Source organism: Saimiri boliviensis, chromosome 10, assembly GCF_048565385.1.
Source record: "Saimiri boliviensis isolate mSaiBol1 chromosome 10, mSaiBol1.pri, whole genome shotgun sequence".
In the NCBI taxonomy this organism is placed as follows: domain Eukaryota; kingdom Metazoa; phylum Chordata; class Mammalia; order Primates; family Cebidae; genus Saimiri; species Saimiri boliviensis.
In genome coordinates this window covers 21,535,635-21,549,337 of record NC_133458.1, presented here as the reverse complement: position 1 = coordinate 21,549,337, position 13,703 = coordinate 21,535,635, and the positions used below count along the sequence as shown (strand labels likewise).

At 38.2% G+C, this 13,703-nt stretch overlaps 1 protein-coding gene across 1 annotated transcript in view; it reads right to left on the bottom strand.

The window, feature by feature from the left end:
• Nucleotides 1–457: 457 nt before the first annotated feature.
• Nucleotides 458–13,703, bottom strand: part of MTPN (myotrophin) — a 50,310-nt gene continuing 37,064 nt past the window's right edge. Inside the window, exon 4 of the mRNA XM_003920968.4 lies at nucleotides 458–2,393. Within this exon, the coding sequence (XP_003921017.1) occupies nucleotides 2,307–2,393 (87 nt within the window). The 3' untranslated portion in view covers nucleotides 458–2,306. The remainder of the gene's footprint in view (nucleotides 2,394–13,703) is intronic.

The window sequence follows — 13,703 nt, the reverse complement described above, 5'->3', positions numbered from 1 at the left end:
ACTGTGAACCATCTCGGTCAGTCTATTCTATTCTATGTTTTATGTTATTTTCTCAAGCAATTGCTTCATAATTATGGGGTTTACAAAAAGGCTGAGAAAGAAGAGGGAACGCGAAACAGCCTCTACTGCATTACAAGGAACATCAGGATAAACTGTACAAAGAATCACATGGTTTCCATACCATGAATGTAGAAAGCAGACCAGGTTTAGGAATGATAGGACAGTGCACTCTCTGCAATAGCCAACTACAACAAAACACTTTGTAAGTAAAGGTGAAAACTATGTAAAGAGAAAAATTCAAACCTTTAAATAGCATTATGCCAAGAGGTGAAAACAAAGGTATCAAAACACCCTGTTGCGCTACGTTGATAGTTATAGACTGATAGAGTGCCCTCCATTTTCAATGAGGATGTCTCCATATTTTAGTTCAGTGATGTAATAAAGTACTGATTACTGACTTTTAACCCAACTCCTAATAGGCTGCATTAAGACAGCAAAATTAGCCAAATACAACAAAGTATTTAAAGCACTACTTTGTGATTGTTTTCTCGGATGTAGGAAAATTACAGGGTTAGGCTAGTTGTAAGTGAAAAAGCCACAGGATTAAAAAAAGGGCTCATGGGGAAAAATACACACACACACCCATACATACCTACACACCCACCCACACACTCACATGCCAACCAACCAATCAGCAACTCATCGGTAAAACTTGTTATTAACCAGGGTAACTGTTCTTGATAATAGTTTAACCCTGCTGTAGAATGCTATGTTGCCTTTAAAAATCAATTCAATTATTATCCACAATCTGAATACCAGGCCCTAACCCACCCTCCCCTCTCTCAAAATTTGAGGTACATTCAATTATTGCATGACTTGGCTAGGAAAAAACTCTTAATATTTTTAGTAAGCTTATATGGATGGCAAGTCAAAGGAATCAATATTTCAAATGCAAGATATAAAATTTAAACTTACGTATGTTAATTAGCTGTACTGCTCATGAAATAAGTATTTGGAAATATGTGTAAATATCTGTAGGTCATAAGAACACCATTTTAGGGTACTGTATTCTAAGAACAGAGAATACATTTTGAAGTCATCACACTTTACGCGATTCATAAAAGCAACAAAAACATATTATGCAGGTGGGGTGGCATATGTTCAGCAGAAGCCTATCAACAACTCTGGGAAACCTGGTTACAAGTGTATTTTTGAAGGATGGGGTTAAATTTGTTCAAACAGTAAATCTCACCCCAGTGATAGCTTTGGTGCAATAAGTAATCAGCATCCAAGATGGGTTTGAGAGAGGCATTCTAAAGAATGTTCTTTAATTCTCCACACATAACCGAGGTCAATCCATTCAAACAGCAAAGAAAGAAAATCCATAGGTACTAAGATAACTGTTCTCTCTTTATATGATACTAACAGGCTTATGGCTATGATTCTATTTTTAAATCCCCTTTTACTACCAGCAGGAGTTTGAAAGTGTTTCAATGCTATATAAATGTAAGACTCTAGAGGAGAAAAAAATATGCATACTGGAATGGTTTCTCCTTTAGACTTCCAAAACTTAAGATTTTATAAATAAAACTAGTCAGTTGTATCTAAAGAGACATGAAATCCATGTGAAAGGGGAGAGAAAATCCAAAGTTCAGTCATTCAGCAATTTAGGAGTGTGCCCCTCCTCACCTTAACTAAGCTTTCACATAAAGCTTAAAGTCACTGAGGAAAGATTTGGTCACCAACCTTATAGGCAGCGCTCTTAACTATGCCAGGAAATTCCCAGTAGAGTGCATTCTTAAGGCAGAAGGCTAGAGCTAATTGCTTATCTCAGCACCCTAAGTTTACATCACAGCAGCCGCTACTGCTCACACAGTGAGGGCTACCAAATATGTAGAGTTGGCCTTTATAGAATCAGACCTTCAACACAATCTAATTAATAGGCTAGCTAGGGAGCTGAAAAGGTCAAATGTTACTGGTGTATTTTGTCTTTGCTCTCCCTTGGGTATAAGGTGTCTATTTTATTAGAAAGGGAAAAGAGGCTTACTTGATCAGGAATCCCAGTAAAAGCCTGATCATGATTCTTTAGCCCCTCCTCCAAAACATGTGTTTTTTTTTTTTTTCTTTTTTCTTTTCTTTTTTTTTTTTTTCCTGGTAGTCTGATTTCTTATGAATTTCTCTCTCCCCTCACCCCTCTTAAAGTATTTAGCTGAAGAAGCTGGCAGATAAGAGAGTGACAGACAGACAGGCAGCAGTGTGAGGCCACAGGAGAGTCATTCTTCCCAAGTTATCAGTCCGTCCATCCATCACTGGAGAAGAGCTTTGATTGCCTGGTTGTCAGTGGCTTCAAAGGCGGTCAGTCCATCTGGGCCTTTCACAGTCTTATCAGCACCCTGGAAAAGAGGTCCTTATCATTAATTGAGCCCACAACTCAAGGAAAGAGAATATAAAACTAGATCGCATGGCATAGGTTAACGTTTACATCAAGATTTAAAAATTCCTTTACTAGTGGAGTCTATTCTACTGCAGAAAAACAAGTTGTCAAGGTTATGGATTAATGTTATAAAAATGTCACATTATTTTTCAGGCACTAAGAACTGTAAGCTACAAAATTAACATAGGCAATGACTGGTTATTTATTCTATCATATATTTATCTAATTAGGCTTTAAAAATAATATCCCTGTGCACAGTATGAAATGGGGAAAAAGTAAATCACTTTGCTAAAGTGTTCCTGTGACAAATTATTTTTTTTCTTATTTGAAACACTTTTTGTAGAGTGCATAGTATTATACACATCAAGAACATACATAGTATTGGTCATTTTACTTGTAAAAACTTAGCAGTAAATGCCCGAGAGCTGGACTGTAAGAAGGTTCCCTGTGATACTGTAGGGAAATATTCAGTGCAGACACCAGACTGCTCTGAACACTTAACCTGGAGAGTGCTGTCTTGGAACATTTTATCTGCAACATGGCATTCTGGTTTTGGGAGTGTGTATGTGCCCTTTTGTGCAGGTATGTTGTTTTATCTGTCTGCCCTTTCTGGATGAAAGCTCCATGGGAGTAGTAATTCACCACTGTACTCCCAGCACCTGGAAAAGTGCCTGGGTGCATGGGAGGCACTTTTCTGCTCCCAAACCAGGTCTGACTCTTAACTCTCAGAGACAGCATCCTACTATCTGAGGGTTCTCTTCAGCAGCTCTAGCCCCAGCCAGTATTTACTCACCACACTGTCTTTAGAGTTCTGACCCACTCCCCTTGCCAAATCTCACACATTCTGCTTGTTCCTCAGGCCTACAGAATTGTTTAAACTTGGCATATATGGTCCTTTAGAGGCTAACACTGGTCAAATTACCAGTCTCTTCTCTGGTTAACCTCTCCATGCTCTAATCCTACAGAATTTCTCACCTGTTCCTGCCATGTGTCATACCTTTATCTATGGGGGCTCTACATGGGATGCCTTACCCTTTTCTTTGGCAAATCCATCCATTCACTCAACAAATACTTACTGAATGATTCTTTATACAGAATGCGCACGTTAAACAAAGAAAAATAAGACAGGGTCTGCCAGTCTGGCTGGTGTGTGAGCCAGACAACTCAACTAATACAACACCATAGGAAGGGAACAGTAACAGGGATGAGTGGCCTGTCATCAGAACAGCATGTGGCAGGAGGGCGTTAAGGGAGAAAGCCTTTCAGGATGAGGTAAAATGCCTGAGCTGAGTCTTGAAAAGGACGTACAGGATGCTTGGGTAAACCAGGGAGGAGACGACATTCTAGTTAAGTGTCATACTATTACAAAGTCCTCCTCAGTATCATTATAAAATTCTCTATTTTCTCATTTTCTAAATGAATTTAACTGCTTCATGGAAGATATGAAATTCAGGGTCCAGTGGGAGAGACGTCAGTGTGTGAGAACTTCAATGTTGTGAGTCCCACCACAATGGTTAAGTGATAATTGGGGTAACTGTATTCAATTTTGATGGTTATTTTTATGACAAGCATTATAAACTATAATCCTGCATTAACAGTTACGTATTGCAGTGAACTTCTGTTGCTTTTTGGCTACCAGAGTTTATTTCCCTCCATTTGATGGCAGCACCCTAATTTCATCTTGGGGAATCATCTGTCCCCTACTGTTTTCAAAAGCTTTAATTATTATGGGTATATAACAGTTGTATATATTGATGGGTTATGTGATGTTTTGATATAGGCATACAACGTGTAATAATCAAACCAGGGCCCTTATCATTTCTTTGTGTTAGAATATTCCAATTCCACTCTTTTACTTATAGATCTGATTCATTATAACTGTATTTCTGTTCTCCTTAACTCTTCCCTGTGTCCTCAACTCTATAGTCCTAGGATTATAAAACCAAGATGCTTATTTTCCTCACCAAATTTCAAAGATTTATTTAACTCAAGTGGAATACTCTCTCCAAGATTCTGAATCTTGATTGAAGAGAACAAAAGAGAGAATATAAGAAGCTCGAGCTCATATCTGGGGCATCACCTTGCTGAAACAGCTGAGAAATTCCTGCTACCCAGAGCACTGAGGTTGCCACAGCTCAATCTCTTCTCAGCCTGGTGCCCAGCTTTTCCTGTCGATTCTGCAGCTAGGCCAGAATCTTTTCAAAAATACCGTTTCTGCTTGTTGACTTATCTCTGCTGTTTGCAACCAGAAGTATTTAGCTGATAAAATATTTTAAAAATGTGTATGTCACTTTTTTCTAATTATGCAAACTTCTCAGAAAACTCATAATTCTACACATTAGATACAACTGTTAACATCTTAGTGTTTCCTTCTACTCTTCTGTTCTAAAGATGTATACATATATACTTCTATAAAAATAATTGAGTCATTATAAGGGAATTAGAGTGACTACATTTATATCAGACAAAAGAAGCCTTCAGATTAAAAAAAATTACAAAGAGAGAAAGAGAGATTTCATAATGATACAAGGTTCACAATTTAAAAATGTAATTTTAAAATTCCATTTGTAATAGCATCAGAAAGGATAAAATATGTAAGAATAAATTTAAGGCCATGTGAGGTGGCTCACAGCTATAATCCCAGCACTTTGGAAGGCCCTAGGTGGGTGGATCACCTGAGGCCAGGAGTTTGAGACCAGCCTGGTCAACATGGCGAAACCTCATCTCTACTAAAACACAAAAATTAGCCTCATGTGGTGGCACACGCCTGTAATCCCAGCTAATCTGGAGGCTGAGGTGCGAGAATTACTTTAATCCAGGTGGAGGTTGCAATGAGCTGAGATTGTAACATTGCATTCCAGCTTGGGAAACTGAGCAAGACTTGGTCTCAAAAAAAAAAAAAAAAAAAAAAAAAAAGAAAATTTAATAAAGTAAAACCAGTTGCTCAAAAAAAAAAAAAAAAAAAAAAAAAAGACGAACCAGTTTTATCAACACAGATAAGAATATTAACAACTTTTTTTGGTCCTTGATGCAGTTACTAAAGAATTTAAGTATATTTGGCCTTATCCCTTCCTTGAAGAAACAATTTTTAACTGTTTTTAGGTCTCAATTATTTCCATAGCTTTATATAATATACTCATGCTGATATCTGAGGTATAACTTTAAATTTTATCTTCTGACTTCCTACTACATAGATAAGCCTTTATTTAGCTCACCACTACCTCCCTTTCCCAGACCTTCTCAATTCCTTATACTTAAAATATTTTGTTATTTATAAATATAAACGGTATTTATTTAAACCTGTATTTCTTATTCCATCAATTCTCATAATGTTGTAAGTTACTTTCTCAGCCTTCCCAACACTCCTGCCACCTCCTAATTTGCCAGCTTTTCTATTTTGTTAAGATTAATTTTTATATTCTGGTCTGTAAAAACTGTGTTTTTAGCAGTTCTTACAGTTAAAATAAGTAAATGATGTTTAAACTATTTCTAGGTAAATAATGCTCATGGTGGCACCTAGCAGACAAATATGACTAGTCGTTTTCTCTCTGTTGTTCGAATATTGCAACCCTGTGCAATCTTCACAAAAGCCTGAGTTTTCCCCAGACCCACAAACTTATGATTGAATATGGTTTAGCTCTGTGTCCACACCCAAATCTCAAGTCAAACTGTAATTCCCAATGTTGGATGTGGGGCCTGGTGTAGGTTTAGCACAACCTCCCTAGTGCTGCCTCGTGATAGAGTTCTCATGAGATCTGGTTGCTTAAAAGTGTGTAGCACCTCCCTCTTCATGCTATCTTTCTCCTGCTACCATGAGAAGGTATGATTGCTTTCCCTTTGCCTCCTGCCAGGATTTCCTGAGGCCTCCCCAGCCATGCCTCTTGTACCGCCTGAGGACTGTGAGTGGATTAAACCTCTTCATAAGTTACCGAGTCTCAGGTAGACAGTGTGAGAATAGACTAATTTATGAACCTATTTGTTAGTTACTCTTACAGTAAACTGCTACCAGAGAGAGAACCTAAAACACAATGAATTGAACTAATTTATTTCTTGCTCATAAAACAGTCTTAGTGCTAAGTGTACAGAGGCTGGCAGGGTGGTTCTGTCCTTTAAGGTTATCTAGGGACATAGGTTCCTTCCATTCTGTTGATCTCCCATGGGTACACTCCTCATCCATATGGCTGGAGCTTGCTTGTCCTACATCTGCTTCAAGCCTTCTAGATAAGGAGAAAAGTCCACAGCAAGTGGCTTCATATTTTGTAATGATTTGGAAGTGACACACATCATTTGTGCAAATCCCATCAGCCAAAACTTAAGACACACAGCCATAATTACTGCAAGGAAAGCTGAGACACAGGACTACCTAGGCTGCCATGTGCACAACTACCACCTGGGGTTTTCTTTCTAAAGCACAAGGAAAAATCAGACATGGCAGACAATTTGTAACCTGACCTATACTGTTCTGAAAATACTTTGAAATAAGTCACTAATGTCCTCTAAATGCCAAGTCTACTCAACATATATGCTAACCCATTATAGTCCTAACTCTCAGACAGTATTGTCTCCACATTCTCCTGTCTAGCCTGCCTCTCCCTCCTGCACCAACTCTTTCTGCCTCCCTTTACTTTCTCTGGCTGTCCTTTCTAAGTTGTATTCTCCAGGAGTCAAGTCTTTAACACTCTTCACAACTCGCTCAACATGCTCTTCCTAATCATTTCATAGACATCCAAACTTTATTGTCTTATCCTCATTCTCAGGACTGGCTTTTTTTTTTTCCTTTTAAATTTATTTTTATTATTAATTTTTTTAAATTGCATTTTAGGTTTTGGGGTACATGTGAAGAACATGCAAGACTGTTGCATAGGTACACACATGGCAGTGTGATTTGCTGCCTTCCTCCCCTTCACCTGTAGCTGGCATTTCTCCCCATGCTATCTCTCTCCACCCCCATCCCTCCCCCATTTTCCCCCAACAGACTCCAGTGTGTAGTGCTCCCCTCCCTGTGTCCATGTGTTCTCATTAAAATCTCCTGAAACTGATAAGCAACTTCAGCAAAGTCTCAGGATACAAAATCAATGCGCAAAAATCACAAGCATTCCTATACAGCAATAACAGACTTAAAGAGAGCCAAATCAAGAATGAACTGCCATTCACAACTGCCACAAAGAGAATAAAATACCTAGGAATACAACTAACAAGGAACGTAAAGGACCTTTTCAAGGAGAACTATAAGCCACTGCTCAACGAAATAAGAGGACACAAACAGATGGAAAATCATTCCATGTTCACGGTTAGGAAGAATCAATATCGTGAAAATGGCCATACTGCCCAAAGTAATTTACAGATTCAACGCTATTCCCATAAAGCTACCAATGACCTTCTTCACAGAACTGGAAAAAACCACCTTAAACTTCATATGGAACCAAAAGAGAGCCCGCATAGCCAAGTCAATGCTAAGCAAAAAGAACAAAGCAGGAGGCATCACACTACCGGACTTCAAACTATACTACAAGGCTACAGTAATCAAAACAGCATGGTACTGGTACCAAAACAGAGATATAGACCAATGGAACAGAACAGAAGCCTCGGAGGCAACACAACATATCTACAACTATCCGATCTTTGACAAACCTGAAAAAAACAAGCAATGGGGAAAGGATTCCCTGTTTAATAAATGGTGTTGGGAAAACTGGCTAGCCATGTGCAGAAAGCAGAAACTGGACCCCTTCCTGACACCTTACACTAAAGTTAACTCCAGATGGATTAAAGACTTAAACGTAAGACCTAACACCATAAAAATCCTAGAAGGACTGGCTTTGAGACTTACCTATACTTTAAGTTCCATAAATACCTTGAATTCAACCTCTCCTAAAATGAATCTGTAATCTTTTCCTATAAACTTGCTTTTTCAATATTCTCTAACAAGGTGAAGAATACTACCAAATTCCAGAAGATTTCCAGATGTGCAGACACTATGCAGTTATTGTTTACTTAAGTCTTTAGACCACACTATTAACATTTCCCATCTGTCCTTGGTTCTTCATTGCTGCCATTACTTTTTTAGTTCAGGTATAAACAGTTTGATGCAATGGTTCCCCCCCAACCCCCCCTTTTTTTTTTCCCAACTTCTTACACAACTCTAATTCAGAATCTACATGTTTGGGTGTTCTTCCTCAAATGCCAGTCTGATCATACTGTTCATATGCCTAAAAGCCTTTAATGGCATTCTCACAAAATAGACTAAAGATAAATAACATGACACATAAAGGCATAATCTGTTCACTACCTACCTCTCTCTCCAGTCATAGGCCTTTCTACTCTATGGCTATGCCAAACAATGTTCTATACTCGAATACATCATGGTTTCTTTCTTGTCTTGTTACTTTTCTCATTGCTGCTTCTGCTTGGGATAGTGCCCTAATTCTCTATTGGACTGTTAGACACTAAGTTTCTAAAATTCAGCTCAAGTGTCAACTGCTTTATGAAATTACAATTGTGGTACCTGGAGCTGTAATGATGTTCTTATTCATAACACATTATCCCCTTGACTTCCAAGACCACAACTGCCCTCTTCTTCCTTCAGTTCTTTACATATTGCATAACTCTTGCCAGAGCAACCACAAGGCTTCAATGCACTGACTGTTTTACTTATTTGTCCCTTTTTACCAGACTATGTTGAGAGCAAGAAAAAGGCTTATTAGTCTTTGCGATCCCAAGGCCTTGCACAGGCCCAAAAAAAGGCAATCAACAAATGTTTATTAAGTTAATTGATACAGGCAGGGTGCAGTTGCTCATGCCTGTAATCTCAACACTTTGGGAGGCACAGGCAGGCAGATCACCTGAGGTCAAGAGTTCGAGACCAGCCTGGCCAACATGGCAAAACCCCGTCTCTACTAAAAACACAAAAATTAGCTGGGCATGGTGGCGGGCACCTGTAATTCTGGCTGTACCTAGGAGGCTGAGGCAGAAGAATCGCTTGAACCCAGGAGGCGGAGGTTGCAGTGAGCTTAGATTTTGCCACTGTATTCCAGCCTGGTCGACAGAGTGAGGCTCTGTCTCAAAAAAAAAAAAAAAAAAAAAAAAAAAAAGAAACAAAAATTGATACAAATAGAAACTAAACATATATAATAAGGAAGTTGATAAAATAATTATAGTATTATTCATTAAAGACAGACTACCATGAATAGATCAACAAAGCATTCCCATCATGAATAGGCTGCCTGTCTACTAGCATACTATGTAACATATTCACTTATTTTAAGGTAATTTCAACATAAAAGTCCCTTTATTTCTGACATCTGATTAGAATCAGAACTATTCTAATATTTGCCTATATTTACAGCATGATTCTGCTTATTTTTCTGAAGTTTTCTGGAGGAGGAAAAAGTTGCTACGGCCAAGTTAAAGTGGCCCAAACAAACAGGTTGTTTGTCATTCTAGGGAGTAAACATTTTTAAGGCACTGCAAGTAATTTATTGCTCTTCAAATGCCACACTTCTAGATAATCAAGTATCATTTGATAGTATGAGGTCAAACATGGAGAATGTTTAAAAAAACTTCAAGTCATGCTATCTCCACCCATAAATAATTTACAATCTACCTAGAAAGATAAGATATACCCACATGAAACAACAAGAACATATCTTTACCTGCTTGTCACCTTTATCTACTTCTTACTTCAGATAGCCTAATTCTGCTGTACATTATCAGTTCTTAGCATGTACAAATAGGCCAAGAGAACTGGATTAGTAACATTTTAAGAATGAAACTCTCAAACTCCTGGAATAGAGGTTATCTGACATTATCTTGAAAAAAGGCTTTTGTCAAGGTTTTGAAGAGCTACTTATAGTTATATTGATAAACTGTCAGAACAACAAGCAGCTCTGTTTCAATGCAAAATTTATACAATCAGGCAAAAATTAGTACTTGGATATATATATAGCACCCAACCTTTGTGACCATGCATCCTGTTAAATCCTCCCCAAAATGGATTACCACCTTTAACTGACCACTGGAATATACATATTCAAGTACTAATTGGATATATACACACACACATATATATATATATGTATAATGTCAGGCCTCCAATGTCAAGCCTGGCCATTATAGCCTTGGTGACCCACAGGTACACCTCTGGATGGTCCCCAAGAGCCAGGAAATCTGAAGTAATCACAAGTAATCAAGTGGCCACAGAAAGAAGTGAAACAACTTGTTCCTGCCTCAACTAATTGCTCTCCCCCTGCAACCATTGTTCCTGCTCAGCCTTGTGAAGCTTCCCCCAGACATTGGGTTTCTCAGGACCCCGACTCCTGTAACTATGTAATTTACTGCATCCTTCCCTTTGCTTGCAACCAATAACCCCTACCCTTATGACCATGCCTGTTTGTAATAAATAACCCCTACACTTTTGACCATGCATCCCGTGACACCCTCCCCCTCCCTAAAATAGATTATACTTTTAACTGACCACTTGCCCCAACCTATAAAACCAACTCCTGTGCCACTGCCCTCTGCTGACTCTTTTTGGACTGAGCCTACCTGCACCTGGGTGAATAAACAACCATGTTGCTCACACAGAGCCTGCCTGGTGGTCTCTATACGAGTGATGCATCTAACATATATATGTATCTGGAACCAAATATAATACAGTTAACTATATATATAGTCACCCCTCTGTGTGTGAGGGGGTCTGGTTCCTGACCCTCTCTTGGATACCCAAATCTGTTATATAAAATGGCTTACGAGTTGCATATAACATATACACATCTTTCTGTATACTTTAAATTATCTATAGATTACTTGTAATACCTAATAAAATGTAGATGCTATATAAATACAGTTGACCCTTTAATGAAATGGCTTTGAACTGTAGAGGTCCAATTATAAGCACGATTTCTTTTCCAATGAAAGTTACATGGAGTGCGCCTGCCTCTCCTGTTCCTCCTTCCACCTCTTCCTCCTTTGAGACAGCAAGACCATCCCCCAGTTCCTCCTCCTCAAGCTACTCGAAGCAAAGAAAATGAGAATAAAGGTCTTTATGGCGACCCAGTTCCACTTAATGAACAGTAAATGTATTTTGTCTTTGTAGTGATTTTCTTAAGTCTTTTTTCCAGCTTACTTTACTATAACAATGCAGTATATATAATACATACAAAAATATGTATTGATTGTCTGTCTATGTCACGCATATGCTTCCGGTCAACAGTAAGCTATTAGTTTTCCGGGAGTCAAAAATTCACATAGAATTTTTGACTGTGCGGGGGTTGGCAACCCTAAACCCCTGCATTGTTCATGGGTCACCTAGTTGCTATACTGTATTGCTTTTTAATTTATATTATTTTTAATTGTTGTGCTGTTTATTTTTCTGAATCTATTTTTGACCTGTGGTTGAATCCATAGATTAAAAACCTATGGCTTTGGAGGGCAAACTATTGTTATCTCTATATATGCATATGGATTTACCTATCTACATATACAAATAGATAAACACACACATACCCTTTCCCCTTGGAATATAACCAATTACTTCAGAAAATTTTCTTTAGGAACCAGGGTTTTGAGTAGTCAATTCATTTTGGAATGAAGGCAATTTAGAATCAAATACAAAATGAGAAAGGACTACGACTGCGGTTGAGGATTAAAGGCAATTCAAGGAATATTTGAAACGTTGTTTAACGTTTTATGACAGATGCTTAATAGGTCAGGATTCCAGCAACCTTATGTTGATCCAAACTGATAGGAAATAAATCTAAAACTTTAAAAGACCATTGCAACAGCTTTACAGTGTTCAAGTTCTTTATCATTCCACAGAAGCATGCTGGGGTCCTCACTCAGAAATTTCTATTTCAAACATAGACTTTCTCAGTCAAAATAAAATCAGAAACAGCAAACAGAAAAGATGAAGAGAAGGTCTACTGAAGAGGGTCACACTAACAACAGTAACATCTGACCTAAGAGCTTGACAGAACTATAATAAGAAAGAAGCCATATTTTTCAAAAGAAGACATATATGAGGCCAACAAACATATGAAAAAATGCTCATCATCACTGGTCATTAGAGAAATGCAAATCAAAACTACATTGAGATACCATCTCACAGTGGTTAGAATGGCGATCATTAAAAAGTCAGGAAACAACAGATGCTGGAGAGGATGTGGAGAAATAGGAACACTTTTACACTATTGGTGGGAGTGTAAATTAGTTCAACTATTGTGGAAGACAGTGTGGCGATTCCTCAAGGACCTAGAAATAGAAATTCCATTTGACCCAGCAATCCCATTACTGGGTATATATCCAAAGGATTATAAATTGTTCTATATAAGGACACATGCACATGAATACTGCAGCACTGTTTACAATGACAAAGACTTGGAACCAACCCAAATGCCCATTGATGACAGACTGGACAGGGAAAATGTGGCACATAAACACCATGGAATACTATGCAGCCATAAAAAATGATGCGTTCATGTCCTTTGTAGGGACATGGATGAACCTGGAAACCATCATCTGCAGCAAACTGACACAAGAACAGAAAATCAAACACCACGTTCTCACTCATAGGCGGGTGTCGAACAATGAGAACACATGGACATGGGAAGGGGAGCATCACACACTGAGGTCTGTGAGAGGGGAACTAGGGAAGGGTCGGGTGGGGGTGGGGAGTTGGGGAGGGATAACATGGGGAGAAATACCAGATATAGGTGATGGGGAAGAAGGCAGCAAACCACATTGCCATGTATGTACCTATGCAACAATTCTGCATGTTCTTCACATGTACCCCAAAAACTTAAAATTCAATTATATATATAAAGAAAGAAACCAAGACTGAGCCCTGGCTAAAGCTTAGCTAGTGTAAGGACAATTAACCAAGACTTCAACAGACCCCCTGGGGGGGTTTGATGCTGCTAAGTCTTCAAGGAAATCACCGTATCTTGTTTACTCTGCTTAAGAAAAATGAATATAATACCCTTAAGAAATTTTCTACCCAAAATAAAGTATTTTTTACCCTTACAAAGGTATTTTTTTTTCCACAGTCCCTGTTACTACCTAAAATTAAGTTACATTTATTTGTACTCCTGTTTACTCTATCTTCTCTCTAGAAAATGAAATCTCCAAAAGCAGAGGATCTGTTTCCCTTGTTAACTACTATATCCCCAGTATTTAAATGAATACAGTGTATACTTCCTTTTATTTGATATTAAATGTCTCATGAAGACTTTGAATGATGTAAAGGAGCAAGGACATTCTTTGTCTTTTTCCGTGG